Source organism: Neoarius graeffei, chromosome 25 (assembly GCF_027579695.1).
Source record: "Neoarius graeffei isolate fNeoGra1 chromosome 25, fNeoGra1.pri, whole genome shotgun sequence".
Taxonomy (NCBI): Eukaryota; Metazoa; Chordata; class Actinopteri; order Siluriformes; family Ariidae; genus Neoarius; species Neoarius graeffei.
In genome coordinates, this window is record NC_083593.1 from 48,323,613 (window position 1) to 48,339,900 (window position 16,288).

At 41.9% G+C, this 16,288-nt stretch overlaps 1 protein-coding gene across 3 annotated transcripts in view; it reads left to right on the forward strand.

Moving 5' to 3' along the window:
- The window catches only part of LOC132873151 (adhesion G protein-coupled receptor F5-like), a 43,019-nt gene that overhangs the window by 8,253 nt on the left and 18,478 nt on the right, over positions 1–16,288 (forward strand). For all 3 annotated transcript variants that reach the window (XM_060908436.1, XM_060908438.1, XM_060908437.1), the window contains 4 exons: positions 1,394–2,381; positions 2,484–2,596; positions 2,718–2,782; positions 16,083–16,213. In XM_060908436.1, coding sequence (XP_060764419.1) covers positions 1,394–2,381; positions 2,484–2,596; positions 2,718–2,782; positions 16,083–16,213 — 1,297 coding nt within the window. The remainder of the gene's footprint in view (positions 1–1,393; positions 2,382–2,483; positions 2,597–2,717; positions 2,783–16,082; positions 16,214–16,288) is intronic.

Here is a 16,288-nt window from a genome sequence, read left to right on the forward strand (position 1 = left end):
TTACCTTAAGTTATCTTAATTTCCACCGAATTTGAAAAGTGACTGTTCAGTAGCAGTTCTGTTCTTACAAATACATAATTACACTTGTAGTGAAATATAAACAAACAAAATATCATTTTGAGAATGCAGCATGGTCTCTGGGCTGCATTTTTTAAGCAGTCAACTGCAGATTTTACAGTACTAAATATAATTTGATTGATTATTACAATTAATCCAACTAATCGTAGTCCCTTAAAATAGCTGGTGTTGAATCCGATATTAAAAAAAATGATATAAATATCCATCCATCCATCCATCCATCCATCCATCCATCCCGACAGCTGAAGCATCAGGGTCACAGGGGAAGCTGAAAGCAATCCCAGCTGACTTCAGGTGAGAGGCAGGGTGTAGCATCTGCAGTTAATTGATAGTTGTAATCTTCAACTGATGGTGAATAAAAAGTTGCTTTATTAAGAATATAGTGTGGTGGAAAAAACCCTCTCACTCGTTTGGATCCAAGCAGAGAAAAAGAATCTTTATTGTTGGTTTCTCAATGCAAAGAGAAAAGCAGAGCAAAAAATGGTTCAGGGCACGCAAGCCGCTCCACTTTCTTGATGGCCTTTATATCCTTGTGGAACATTCTGTTAAAAACCATAACCCAATCGAAAGCAAGGATTTAAACTATTACAACAGAAGGAAATGTCGTTAGTCATCATACAGTATATATATTCCCTTTGACGGTATATTCCCTAATATTTAGCAGACCCAGGGGACCAAGCGCCATTGTTGCTAATTTCTTCCTCCACGTACTAACCATCTCACAAACACACATAGCGCCAGGTTCATGAATGGGTCATGAACCCCTAACACACACACACACACACACACACACACACACACACACACACACACACACACAGGGCTATACGAAAAATTCCATTAGAATAGTCTTCACAAACACACCGTATGAGCTAAAGAAAGGAAAAAAAACCCTCAAAAATACACAAAGAAAATATCATTCAAAACAACCAAAATCAAACACAAATCCACTGAACTTGTGCTCTTATCAGCCAGGTGCTAAACAATATAAAATATATTTTAATTTAGTTTTGTGAGACCTCCAACACTAACAATTATTTTTGGCCCACACAGTGAACAAAAATTGTTCATAAGCACCAGGCGACTTACCGCTATTTTATTAAAAAAAAAAAAAAAGTATTTAAGAAATAAGCCATGATCATAAATGTGCATGAACACACAAAACATGGAAAGGATCAAATAATAATAATAATAATAATAATAATAATAAAACTCAATTAAAGGGTATTTACATGGGGTACACCCTGTGAGAAGTGCTAAATTTTTCACAATTTTGCTTTTATTTATTTATTTATTTATTTATTTATTTTTTAAGAATATGGTGACTGCTCAAACTCCAGGCACCTCAAACCAATCCATATCAGCTCTCTCAACCGTGTTACCCATACCCACTACAACCACATCAGACCTGTCAACGGTGTCCAATTCTTCCACAGCAAGTGTCTCAACCAAGTCCACTTCCCCCACAACAGGTGTCTCAACCTCACCAACTTCACCCACATTCGAACAGTCCTCCACTGTGCCTACTTCTCCCACAACAGGCGTCTCAACCACACCCACTTCACGCACAACAGGCGTCTCAACTACGTCCACTTCCCCCACAACAGGGGTCTCAACCCTGCCCAATTCACCCACATCAAACCTGTCCTCAACAAATCTCAACACATCTCAGGAAATATTCTGGGAAATATTCTGGGGAATATATATCTCAACCATGCCTACTTCCCCGACAACGACAACAGGCATCTCAACCACACCCACTTCACCCATATTAGACCCGTCCTCAACCGCGCCTACTTCCCTGACAACAGGCATCTCAACCACACCCACCCCACCCACATTAAACCAGTCCTCAACTGCACCTACTTCCCCCACAACAGGCATCTCAACCACACCCACCCCACCCACATTAAACCAGTCATCAACTGCACCTACTTCCCCGACAACAGGCATCATGACCACACCCACCCCACCCACATTAGACCAGTTCTCAATCACATCTCCTTCCCCCACAACAGGCATCTCAACCACATCCACTTCACCCACATTAGACCCGTCCTCAACTTCTCCTACTTCCCCAACAACAAACATCTCAACCACACCCATCCCACCCATATTAGACAAGTTCCCAACTGCCCCTACTTCACCCACAACAGGCCTTTCAAACACATCCAGGCCAGGCACATCACCCATCACTCCCACACCCACTTCAACCACATCAAACCTCAGTATTTCAATCAGATCAAGCACACCAACCACCCCAAGACCACCAAATGTCACAACTCCATCTGCTCCAGTCAGAGGTATGATTTTAATCCTTGCTTCTTAGTGAAGCATCATGTAATTTTAATGTAATATTTGTATTTTACAAAATTTTTAATTTCTGGTATCTTTTCCCCCCACAGACATTTATCATCCATTAAGCTTCTCTCTGGCTATCAATGAAGATTTTGACTTTCAACTCACTGATCAAAGTAGCACAAAATACAAGACGTATAATTCTGAAATTCGAAGTTCAGTAAGTGTTACACAACATTGTCAAATTATTATTATTATTATTATTAGTCATCATGTTATATCGCTTAAAACTAAATATACTAAATAAACTATACACACTCACTATATTTTTTCAACCTCAGATTGATGCAAGTTATATTGACGTATCTGGCTACCAGGCCAATTCTGCAGCAGTCACTGGTTTCAGGTTAACACACACACACACACACACACACACACACACACACACACACACATATACACACACACTCTCTCTCTATATATATATATAAAATCCACCCAAGATGGCACCGCGGACGGCTGCCTCGGGACTTAAGTGGAATCGGAGTCAAATTCCTCATGTGTGTTCACATACCTGGCAATAAAAGTGTTTCTGATTCTGATATATAAAGTATTCTTCCTCCTTTGTGTTTGTCCTGTTTTGTCACATTACAAGCTGGAATTAAAATGGATTTTTTTGGGGGTTAGCCCCATTTGATTTACACAACATGCCTACAACTTTAAAGGTGAAAATTGTTTTACTGTGACACAGTCAGCCCTGCGATAATCTGGCAACTTGCCCAGGGTGTATCCCGCCTCTCGCCCATAGTCAGCTGGGATAGGCTCCAGCTTGCCCATGACCCTGTAGAAGGATAAAGCGGCTAGAGATAATGAGATGAGATGAGAGATGAGACAGTCAGCCCTGTGATAATCTGGCAACTTGCCCAGGGTGTATCCCGCCTCTCACCCATAGTCAGCTGGGATAGGCTCCAGCTTGCCCGTGACCCTGTAGGACAGTATAAGTGGCTACAGATAATGAATGGATGGATGGATGTGACACAAACAATAATTAAGATGAAAAAACAGAAATCTGGAGTGTGCATAGATAGTCACTCCCCCAAAGTCAATACTTTGTAGAGCTACCTTTTGCTGCAATTACAGCTGCAAGTCTCTTGGGGTATGTCTCTATGGACTTAGCACATCTATCCACTGGGATTTTCACCCATTCATCAAGGCAAAACTGCTCCAACTCCTCCAAGTTAATGGGTTGCTTTCGTGTACAGCAATCTTCAAATTATGCCACAGATTCTCAGTTGGATTGAAGTCTGGGCTTTGATTAGGCCATTCCAAGACATTTAAATGTTTCCCTTAAAACCACTCCAGTGTTGCTTTAGCAGTATGTTTAGGGTCATTGTCCTGCTGGAATGTGAACCTTCGTCCCAGTCTCAAACCTCTGGCCGACTCAAACAGGTTTTCCTCCAGAATTGCCATTCATTTAGTGCCATCCAGCTTTCCTTCAGTCCTGACCAGCTTTCCTGTCCCTGCAGATGAAAAATATCCCCACAGCATGATGCTACCAACACCATGCTTCGCTGTAGGAATGGTGTTCTCAGGGTGTTGGCTTTGCGCCACTCATGGCATTTCCCATGATGGCCAAAAAGATCAATTTTAGTCTCATTTGACCAGAGAATCTTCTTCCATGTGTTTGGGGAGTCTGCCACATGCTGTTGGGCAAACTCCAAATGTGTTTTCTTAAGCAATGACTTTTTTTCTGGCCACTCTTCCATCAAGCCCCACTCTGTGGAGTGTATGACTTAAAGTGGTCCTATGGATAGATACTCCCATCTCCACTGTGGATGTTTGCAGATCCATCAGCATTATCTTTGGTGTCTTTGTTGCATCTCTGAATATTGCCCTCCTTACCTGGTCTGTGAGTTTTGCTGGGTGGGCTTCTCTTGTCAGTTTGTAGTGGTGACATATTCTTTCCATTTTGCTATAATGGATTTAATGGTGTTCCCTGGGATATTCAAAGTTTGGGATTTTTTTTTTATAACCCAACCCAGATCTAAACTTCTTCACAACTTTGTCTCTGACCTGTTTGGAGGCTCCTTGGTTCTCATCTTGCTTGCTTTGTAGTGTTGCAGAGACAGGGTCCTTCCAGAACAGGTTGATTTATATAGTTGTCATGTTACAGATCATGTAACACTTTGATTGCATACAGGTGGATCTTAATCAACTAATTATGTGACTTATGAATTGAATTGTTTGGACCAGCTCTTATTTAGGGGTTTCCTATAAAAGGGGGTGAATAGAGATCTTGCAGTCACGTGACCGGAATGTAAACAGCCGCCATCTTGTCAGTAAAAAACACAGCTGAATACTGCTGCACTCGTATACAAAATGGATCAATTTCAACCGATGGACTACACGGCTCATTTTTCTAATGAACAGATAATTAGGTATGTGTCTAAAATAAACGACCTACAGATTAGTGACCCTTATCGATTACCGGACGTAGTTTTCACAACCGTGTCAGTGGATGTTGAACTGCCAGAGGTGGAATACCCAGACGTGTATAATTACCTCATTAACTTTCCCTTGCTGTTCAGTGGTGAAGCACTGCGTGCTTATAAATCTCTGGACAGTTATCTTTACAGAAATTCAGGATTTGTCAGCGACTCAGCCCCCCTCAGATGTGGCATCTTGTAAACAAGAAAATAACAATCCTTATTGGACGGGTAAGTCACTTAAGTATTACTAGTACTGATACTAGATATATCAGTAGTATCTAGTATAGCACTGACCAGCCGATTATAGAATAGAATAGAATAAGGTAATTCCAGCTGTAATTCCAAATCGTCCGTCTTGTTTACCATGGATCTGGCGTTGGAGAGATAGAGGCTTAGCAGTGGAGATTTGAGTGGCTGTTTTCTGAGCTTAGTCAACAGGCCGGCTCTGCCTGCAGCCTTGCTTTTGCTTCCACTCCCGACGCCGCCTCCTTTGCCTGCCAGACCCGATAACAATCCACGGAGACCCCGCTGGTCTCGCTATCTTGTCCGGAATGTTGTGCATGTGATGGAAATCGCTACAAACCGTGATTTTCTGCTGGAAACCAATGTCCAGTAAGTCCATACGGTTGTAGTGGATATTGAAGTCCGGTACAGACGAACAACACGCAAAAATACACACAAAAAACATAAAAAACGTGCACAGGTAGGGAGAGCTTGTAGCCGCAGCCGTTGTAGTAGAATTGTATATAGTCGGGATTTCCAGAAGAAAAGGTAGAAGTAGAAGCAGAAGTAGAACCAGAAGTAGAAGTAGAAGGCGGAAATATGGCATTTGACCGATAAGATGGCGTCTGTTACAATCTGGATCGGCTGTGACGTCACATGCAAGATCTCTATACCTATGCATACCCCAGATTTTTGTTTTTTCATCTTAATTATTGTTTGTGTCACAACAAAACAACAATTTTCACCTTTAAAGTTGTAGGCATGTTGTGTAAATCAAATGGCTCTAACCACCAAAAAAAAAATCCATTTCAATTCTACCTTGTAATGCGACAAAACAGGACAAACACAAAGGGGGATGAATACTTTTGCAAGATACTATATATATATAAACTAGATTATCATAATGTTTGAGACATATTATTCTAGTGTTAGGGTCGGCACCGACCCGTTTTTAGGTTTAGCATGCATAAAGGTACTACATAAATTTGTTTATTGCATCAAGACTTTTTGATTTTGTCAGGAACTTCTATTTAAACAAAATAAAATCCAAAAAAATAATTGTACTAAATTATAAAATGCTCTGGTGAAAATTGTGACCTTTGTGTTGTTAGGATCAATTTCGACCCAGTTAAAATATAAGATTATAAAACAATAATAAATGCCAAAACTGAAATCATAAACACACAATCAGCCAACAGCCTACAGCCAGCTCTTCCTCCAACCACTTGAGCTTCAGTCAGGGGCTTTTCTCTTTGCCTGTTTGACAGAACAAACAAAGACAGACATGTCCAGGCATGTAAGGCCAATTGAGTTTAGAGTTGGTGACTTGCAGAGTACACATCTCCAATTTACAGCATGCAACAATGAGAAGAGGATTGAATGTAAGCCAAGCTCTGGATCATATCTTTGCTGATAATGAGGCAGAGGACACAGAGCAGTATAGCGATGGAGATGAGCAGGTCTCTGAGGAGGAAGATGATGTGGCGTTTCAACCGGAAGACACAGACACATCTGATCAGCCTGATGAGGAGGTCACCGGTGCTGAAGCTGCTCCTGCTAAAACATTCAGATCCAAAAGTGGCAACATCTGTTGGAGCTCAGTACCTCCTGACGTACATGCAGTGGCGATCCTAGAGTGATTTACTCCCCGGGCGAAACACTCCCCCCGGCCCCCGCCCTTCTTGGGTTTTTTTTTCTTCGGGTTTTTTTTTTTGGGACCTTTTTTTTTTGGGGACCGTTTTTTTTTTTTTTTTTGCGCCCGCGCTCGTGCCGCCCCTCCCGCGTTGGGCTCTGTATTAGCCAACAGAATGTTAACACTAGAAGTCCCAGACAGGGGCCATTTGGCCTTTTTACCTAGAAAACCCACAAGAGGGCCAATTGGCCCCAAGTCCTCCCTGTAGACATTCATTTTGTTATGGAAATGTGGCTGTTAGTTACCTTACAGCTTAGAAATGAAATCTTACAATGCCTGTTGAATGTTGAATCTCTGCATCTTCGTTCCTTGGAGAGGAGCTTCTTTCACCACAAAATTCTTGAGGGAACTGAAGCGATAGTCCATGTGCACTGAGGTATTTATCCATCAAACAATTGTCTGGTTGCAGTCACATGAGTCGTTATGGTCACATGGGACATTCACATGTTCACATTTTAGAATAGAATGTGTTTTTATTCCTCATTCTCACATTCACACAGAAGCTGTTGAATGTTGAATCTCTGCATCTTCGTTCCTTGGAGAGGAGCTTCTTTCACCACAAAATTCTTGAGGGAACTGAAGCGATAGTCCATGTGCACTGAGGTATTTATCCATCAAACAATTGTCTGGTTGCAGTCATATGAGTCGTTATGGTCACATGGGACATTCACATGTTCACATTTTAGAATAGAATGTGTTTTTATTCCTCATTCTCACATTCACACAGAAGTAGCCAACATGACTTCACCACTGAAGTGTGAAGTGTGTGAAATGTGACCTCCTCACCCCACACACTGCCACTAACAGCCTCATTACCATAACAAAATGAGTGATTAGTGTATTGGGGAAAAGCGGTCAGGCCAAATGGCCCCTATGTGGGTCTTCTAGGTAGACAGAAAAATGCTGGGACTGCTTACAGCTTTTAGAGATGGGATTTATGGCTCTTTGATAGGATCCGCATCTTTGTGATCCGTTCTTTGAAAAGAGCCGTTCAAAAGACTGGCTCATTTGGCTCTTTTTAAATATTTATTCAGTTTTAAGAAGACAGCATCTAAAGAAGCCAGATCCCTCTGCTTAGACAGTGACATCAATATTTCTGGGCATACCTTTTATATAAAGCAACCTAGACTTACATTATTGTAACCCCTAAACGCTCATAAATAACCATTAAAAAACAATGAGGGCTTCAATGAATGTCCATGCAGAACGGCTTTTCTGTAAAAAAAAAAAAGAACCCACTCAAGAACATAGTTATCAAGAACGCAAGAATATTTTATAGAAAAACACTTGTTTTACAAAAATATTTAAGTCTGAGATACAAAATAGATACAACTACAATAAATATAACACAAGAACTAGTTATCACACAAGAACATTTTAATAGAAAAAAACAAACTTTCTATATTAAAAATATTGAAATTGTAACAAAAATAGATACAACTAAACAGTCAGATAAATAGATAAAATTATAACAAGAACACAAGATTATTTTAATAGGAAAAAACAAACTTTTAATGCAAAAAAAATATTATTATTAGAAAAATAGATACAACTAGACAAACAGATAAATAAATAAAATACATAAAAATAGAACAAACAAAATGACGAAAGAATAAATTAAGTGAACGTCCGTGCAAAGTAGTTTTCCCACAATATTATCATTAATATCACACAACAACATTATAAACTATATACAAAACAATTTGAACTATTAGGCAAACAGATAAAACTTGAATAAATAAAAGGCAAACGCTGTTTAGCCTACTTCTTGTCCTTGGGCAAAAAAGAACGGCTCCCCCAGCTCGAGACTCGGTTCTCATCGTTCATGCCTAGGAGTCGTTCAAAAGAATCGGTTCGTTCGTGAACGTCACAACACTAACAGCTTTACATGGTCGTTTAAACATTTCTCGTCGTGTGTTGTACGTCGCGGACACGGCCCGTTATAAATTTGCTGTTACCAGAATGGCAATGATCAAGTCGTAATGTATTACGTAAGTCTCTGTGTAATGTCATAGTAGTGTAGTACTATGGTAGTAAAGTCTTTTTGATGACTAGTACAACGTTCCGCTGGCGGGATTGTGCATATTATGGGGCTACGACGAGTTAGGCACACACACACTGATGACGTCACCTGCACAACTTTGGTATTGGGCTTCCCCATCCAAAATGTCCACACACACACACCCCGCCCGTCTTGATTTTTTTTTTCGGGGGTGGGGGGGGGGTGGGGGGGGGGTTTGGGGGGACCTTTTTTTTTTTTGGGACAGTTTTTTGTTTTGTTTTTTTTCCCGCCCGCGCTCGTGCCGCCCCCCCCGCGATGCCGCCCCGGGCGGCTGCCCGGTCGGCCCGCCCCCAGGACCGCCCCTGCGTACATGGCAGGACAGCTGCTGCAAATGTCATCAAAATGACCCCTGGGATCACAAGGTTTGCTGTCATGAAAGTAAGTGACATCAAGTCATGTTTTGATCTGTTTATGCCATTGTCACTAAAAAAAGTCATAATTGCTATGACAAACCTTGAAGGAAAAAAGTCCATGGCAACATGTGGAATGACATTGATGAGGAATGCCTGGATGCCTACATTGGTGTTCTTCTCCTTGCTGGAGTGTACAGATCCAGCAATGAGGCCACTGATAGTTTCTGGGACGCATCGACAGGCAGGAATATTTTCCGGGCAACAATGTCACTTCAGACCTTTCGAATGATATCAAGAGTCCTCAGATTTGACAACAGAGACACCAGAGCAAAATCTGACAAGCTTGCTCCCATCAGGGATGTCTGGGAGAAATGGGTGCAACTCCTTCCACTGATGTTCAACCCAGGACCAGAGGTGACAATAGATGAACGTTTCCTCCCTTTCCGTGGAAAATGCCCGTTCCGGCTATACATGCCCAGTAAGCCAGGCAAATATGGCATAAAAATCTGGGCATGCCTGGATGCCTACATGAGTGTTCTTCTCCTTGCTGGAGTGTACAGATCCAGCAATGAGGCCAGTGATAGTCAACAGAAAAAAAAAAGACTTGTTTTTTGCCCTTTTCTTGAAGTAAATATATATGGGTCGAAATTGACCCGAAACACCATAGATGTTACTATAGTTTTTAGGGTATTTTATGGCTGATTTAAGACATGGGTCAAAACTGACCCGTTAACATCAGAGATAGTAACAGAAAGCTAACACCAGAGGAAGGTTAAAAAATGAATTAACTAAGGTTAATCTATCATGTCTGCACCTATATTTATATATTTGTCTGTTGCCTTCAATCATGGCTGCTGCTCACCGCTCTCAATCTCTGGAATACTGTTTATCACACACACCTGTCCATATCACAGGCTTAGTGCACAGTGTAATATGACTTGCTTTACCCACACACAGTGCAAAGTATATGTTCAGGACCTTGTATCTTGTTCTGGTTTTCTGACTTTATTTGGTACTTTGGATTTTTGCCCTTTGTCTGTGCCTCTGATACTCTGTTCCTCGCCTGACCATTACCTGATTTTTGATGTTGACATTGCTTCATGATTTGGATTTGTTTACCAGATTGCTTTAATAAACTCTCTGCCGCATTTATATTTGTCTGTTGCCTGCATTCCTGTCAGAATACTTCGCTAACACCATGGATGCAATGGACAAGAAAAAGCAAGCTGTGCTATCTGCACAGGGGCATTTTCTGGGAGAACAAGAGCAGTGTACTGGTGAAATGGATTCCCACATTTCCCAGCTAACCACCGCCATTTCACAGGCACTCCCAACATGCCCAGTGCCAGTCATGAGCTCCAACTCACTTATTCCATGACCTGATAAGTTTTTAGAGGGAGTATTAGACTGCAAGGGATTCCTGTTGTAGTGCTCTCTGTATTTCACAGCTCAAACAAAGAGAACAGCTCAACAGAATGTGGTAGGACGAAGCGCAATGGAGGTGAGAACTGGGGCGTGGCATTAATTTAGCCATCAGTGCAGTTGGTCTTTTTAAGGCACAGGTGTCGTGATTGCAGCTCACGTTTGTGTGGAGACGGGTAGGCTGGCTGTGTTTGTCCGGGTATGCTGGATGTTCGTCAAGGGCTCCTACGCTTGAAAGTGGACCTTGAGATTCGGGGTTAATATTTTCGAGTTTGAGGCTGTGTTGTGTGGGACGACTATAGTGCTTCCTGGTCATAAGCTCAAAACGCACCGCCACAGAAACTTGTTGGCTGCTGCTTTGCTGCTTCGCTGTTGCTGCTTTGCTGTTTCAATTCGGCTTGCTACATATGCTGCATGCGGTTGCTGCTTTCTACTGCCATCTTCTGCTACTCGGCTTAACGTTTCTAAACTACCTTTACGGGTCTTAATCTAAGGCCGCTGCTCTCCACTTTTCCTGTGGGCCATTGTATGGCGGCTTGGTGTGCTTGTGGTATGTTTGGTGTCTACGTTGTGCGTGTGTGGTGACGTGTCTCCTACTTGTGTGAGTGTGAATGGTGTCGTCTGTGTCTTGCATTAACTGTGCTGTGCTTGAGTGTTGGTTTCTTTGTCTGTGTGTCTGTTTGTTTGTTTTGTGTTTGTTTGTATTGTGTTGTCCAAAAAGTCCATTTTGATTTTGGATAATTTGTGGGGTTTTTTTTGATATTGCACTGTAATCTCTCAGTACTGGCTTGGGTAATTACATCTAAGGGGGAGGCAAGTGTACTGGTTTACATGCATATCTTGTTTTTTGTTGGCTGTGGGTTATTTTCATTTGGGTGTCTCTTGTAACAGGTTTTATTGAGTGTGCATTTATTATTTGGGTTTGTATTTTTTTTATTTGGCTTTTGCTGTAGAGTGCTGTGATTATTTGTTTGGTTTGTGGGGTTAGGGGGACTGAGCCTATGTCGCATTGCTATACTGCTGCCTCTTGAGGCCCAATTCATACAAGTTATACTGGAGCTACAGTTGCATGTTTTTAAATATATTTTTATATTGAAATGAATTCTTAACAAAGTGTTGCATTTGAGGAATCATGCGGCTGCTACATTCATTTAGTTGAATGGCCTGCTCTATGGAGGAACATTACAGATTAATTTGAGGGTGATTCACTTGGACTGAAGTAGCTTCAGTTAGGGGCTAAATTCTAGTCATTTGGGTTGGTCTCAAGAAGATAGCTTAGTTTATCAGCCGGCTCAGTGGGAAGGTATGCAAATAGGCAACCATGATGTTGGTGAAAAACAACGAACCCACAACATCCTATGAGTGCCTCACAGAACTGTTTCTCCAGGTCTTTGACCATAGTCCCAAAGGCATGTAGGTTGGTGAACAACTGCTCACCATCTAGCAGGGGAGTAGACAAGTGGCAGTCTATGTGCTGGAGTTCCACACACTCACAGCTGGAAGCACATGGAACAAACCAGCCCTTAAAGCGACCTTTCATCAAGGGCTTGTCCCTCACGTTCTCACGGAACTAGCACATTGAGATGAGCAATCCACATTGGACTCACTCATTGACATGTCCATCTGCCTTGATAACCTCCTCCAAAACCAAACATCACTGCAAGGCTCCACATCTGTGACCCTGTCATTGAAACCCAGGTGCCCATGGACATCTCCCACACCATAGTGGCCTGCTCAGAATGTGAAGATGGAGGGGCTGTGTTTCTACTGTGAGATGGAGATGGAAGGAGGGGCTGTGTTTCTACTGTGAGGAGGCCACACATTTTCTGGCACATTGGCTTTCTTGCCCAGAAGGCTCAAAGGCATCCACGGGGGCTGAGAGAACTCCGAGTACCACTACCCCTTTCTTAGTGAGTCCCTCGAAATGCCTCTCTTTTAAATCATTCAAAATGGATTTACTGATAAAATTCTTAGTCTGTCCATAATTTCTCTGCCCTGTTAAACTCAGAAGATGCAGGCAATTTCATGGACAGCGAGATCACTCAGAAGCTGCAGGTGCCCACATGAGAACTCCAGCAGCCATTAAGTATCAGGGCCATCGATGGTGGGCCCATTGGAGAAGGGCTTGTAACAACATGCACTCAAACCCTCATGCTACAAATCAGTGCTCTTCATCAGGGAACCATCTCCTTCCTCCTCACCAAGACCCAGAACCAAACCATCATCAGGGGTTCCCCTGGCTATAGCAACACAATCCTGAGATCTCCTGGCAGGACAGAGAGATTCTATAGTGGCCCACATCTTGCATACAACACTCCATCTCCATCTCCCAAAGTTCACAGTTGCTTCTACCATGGTGGAGAGCTCTACAACCTGGTATGCATACATGAGGGTGACAAGTGGAAGATGGCATTTAGCACCACCTCTAGCCACTATGAATCATGCCATATGCTCTAGCCATCATGTCATACGGGTTATCTTGCATACCAAGCATGTTCCAATGCTGAATCAATGATATGCTGATGGACATGCTCAGCAAGTTTTTCACTGCATATATTAGTGATATCCTCATTTCCTCCCTGGACTTAGAAAATCATGAGGACCATGTTAAAGAGTTCTTGGCCAAACTGTTGGACAATCACCTATTCATCAAAGCAGAAAAGTGTGAGTTTCACATCACTCAAATCTTCCTAGGCTACATCAGTAGTACCTAAGGAGTCACAATGGACCAAGACAAGGTCACAGCAGTCACTACATGGCCAATCCCCATTGTGGTTAAGGAACTTCAACATTTAGTGGAATTCATGACTTTCTATTGGCAATTCATCAGAGGCTTCAACTCCATTGCCTCCCCATTCACTGCCATACTGAAAAAAGGGCCGAAATGCTTACAATGGAACTCTGAGTCTCACAAAGCCTTTAGCCAGCTCAAAACCACTTTCACTTCTGCTTCTATCTTGAAACACCCCAATTCCATGAAACACACAGAACAGGACTATGACATTCATTACTGGGAATTTTTGGCAGTCAAGTTGGTGTTAGAGCAGTGGTTCTCAAACTTTTTATACTCTGTACCACCTGAGAAAATATTGAGCTCTCTGAGTACCACCATGATGACCAACATTATAATATAGCAGCATAGGCCTTCCCTATTAGCTTCAGCCACACAGGAGAGATGTTTATTCCTTATTATGGTTATTTATTGATAGCTGTTAACACCGAATCAGACATTTACAACTCTGTCCAACAATTCTCACATACTCCTACATACACAGCGCAATACACACTCAAATTGCAACTGAATGAAAATGGCACAGAGCCATACAGTACATATTCGACCTCTACAAAATTATGCTCCTAATCTGGCCCACAAATAACACAAACATCAAGTCTTTTTTTCTCAGCAGAAGATATGTGAAACATCAAACAGCTCAGCACAAAAAAGGAAAAAAAAAAGAATCCTGAAGACTTGCATTGCCACAAAAATGTAAAAGCCAGACATAATTTTTCACATTCTCCTACACATATCTTTTGAAACGTTGTATTTATTATGCACTGTATGTTTCAGGGTTTTTTTTTTTTAGCTGAAAATGTTAATGCGAAAATATGACTTTCCCCCACGTACCACCAGAGAGCGCTCGCGTACCACCGGTGGTACGCGTACCACAGTTTGAGAACCACTGTGTTAGAGGATTGGTGACACTGGCTGGAAGGAGCTACCTAACCATTGACCATATACACTGACCACAAGAGCCTGGAATATCTCAAAGCAGCCAAAAAAATTAAACCGTAGTCAAGCTTGCTGGGCATGATTGTTCACCTGATTGAATTCACCATCTCATACAAGCTTGGCTCCAAAAATACCAAGGCTGATGCACTATACTGTGTTTACCCTCCCTCAGTCACAGCCCAGAATTCGGAACCCATAATCCCTCCTGCCCGCTTCATTAATGCACTCATCTGGGGCATAAATTGAGAGCTTGCCCAGACTCTACCATATCACATTCCTGAAAGCTGCCCTCCCAATCTCACATATGTTCCCCCTCGTCTTCAAAGCCTACTTATCACTTGGGCACACACTACCCCTATGACTGGATACCCAGGCAGCCAAAGAACTTACCAGTTGCTCAAAGCAAAAATACTGGTGGCCTAACATGCTCATAGAGATCAACCAATTCATCTCCTCATGTTCAGCATGTGCACAGGCTAAAGTGCCTCGAGTACTCCCAGTAGGTAACTCATGCCATAACCTACACCCCAAAGTCCATGGTCCCACATTGCCATTGACTTTGTCACTGATCTACCCAAATCTTAAAGCAACACAATTATCATGGTCATCATCGACTGCTTCTCCAAATCCTTAAGACTCATCCTCTTACTAGGTCTCCCCACAGCTTTTTAAACAGCCAAACTCCTCTTTACTCATGTGCTTTACTTTGGCATCCCCAAGGACATAGTCAGTGATCGGGGGCCCCAGTTCAGGTCATGACTCTGGGCCAAATTTATGGACAAATTGGGAGTGACAGTGAGCTTAACTTCAGGCTCCCACTTTCAGTCAAACAGCCACATAGAAAGAGCAAACCAGGAGATTGGATGCTTCCTCAGGGTATTCTGCTCTGAGAACCAGAAGGACTGGGCTCAGTTCCTACCATGGGCCGCATATAACCAGAACTCGTTAAGATATTCTGCCACCCAACTCACGCTATTCCAATGTGTGTTGGGTTATCAAGCTCCCATCTTCCCATAGAACGACTCTCCCACTGACAAACCTGCAGTTGATGACTGGTATAAATGCCATGAACAGGTATGGGAGAATGCTCATCAGCGTCTAGAGCAGGCGGCGCAAAGATATAAGCACTTTGCTGATTATCATACACACCTACTGTATTCCATATCACATCCTCGTTACTGTGCAGTATAATAGGACTTGTTACACACACACACACACACACACACACACACACACACACACACACACACACACACACACACAATGTGAAGTATATGCTCAGTACGTTGTAGCTGATCTTACCAAGCTGTTTATTATTTGCATTGCTGTTCTGGTTTTCTGACTTTATTTCATACTTTGGCTTTTTGGCCTTTGTCTGTGCCTCTGATAATCTATTTATGCCTTGGCTGACCATTGCCTGTTTTTTGATGTTGGCATTGCTTCACGATTTGGATTTGTTTACCAACTTGTTTTAATAAATTCTTTGCTGCATTTAAATCGGTCTGTCACCTGCATTCCTGACGTAATCACTAAAGGTACTTAGAATTAATCAAACATTTTCACCAATTAGTTGTTTGATTGATCAACCAACTGATTATTCAAGCATGATTATTATTATTATTATGATTATTATTGTTATTATTTCCACCAATAAAAAACAACCAATAATCTGGCCTATAATCTATATTTTTGTTTTTGGTTAACAGTCTTTAATGATGTTCTTTGTTTTTGACAGGCCTGGCAGTGTGATTACAGACTTCACTATTAATGCAACAAGTGATAACCTTAATTTGGCTTCAGCAAACCAACAGCTTGAAAGCAATCTCCGTTCACAAGGATTTAATGTGGCTGAAATCAGTCGCAGTGGTAGGCGCTTGTTGTTGTTGTTAAGAATAACTGTTTAGATCTTTCAAAAAAAATTATGATAAAAATATTAACCTC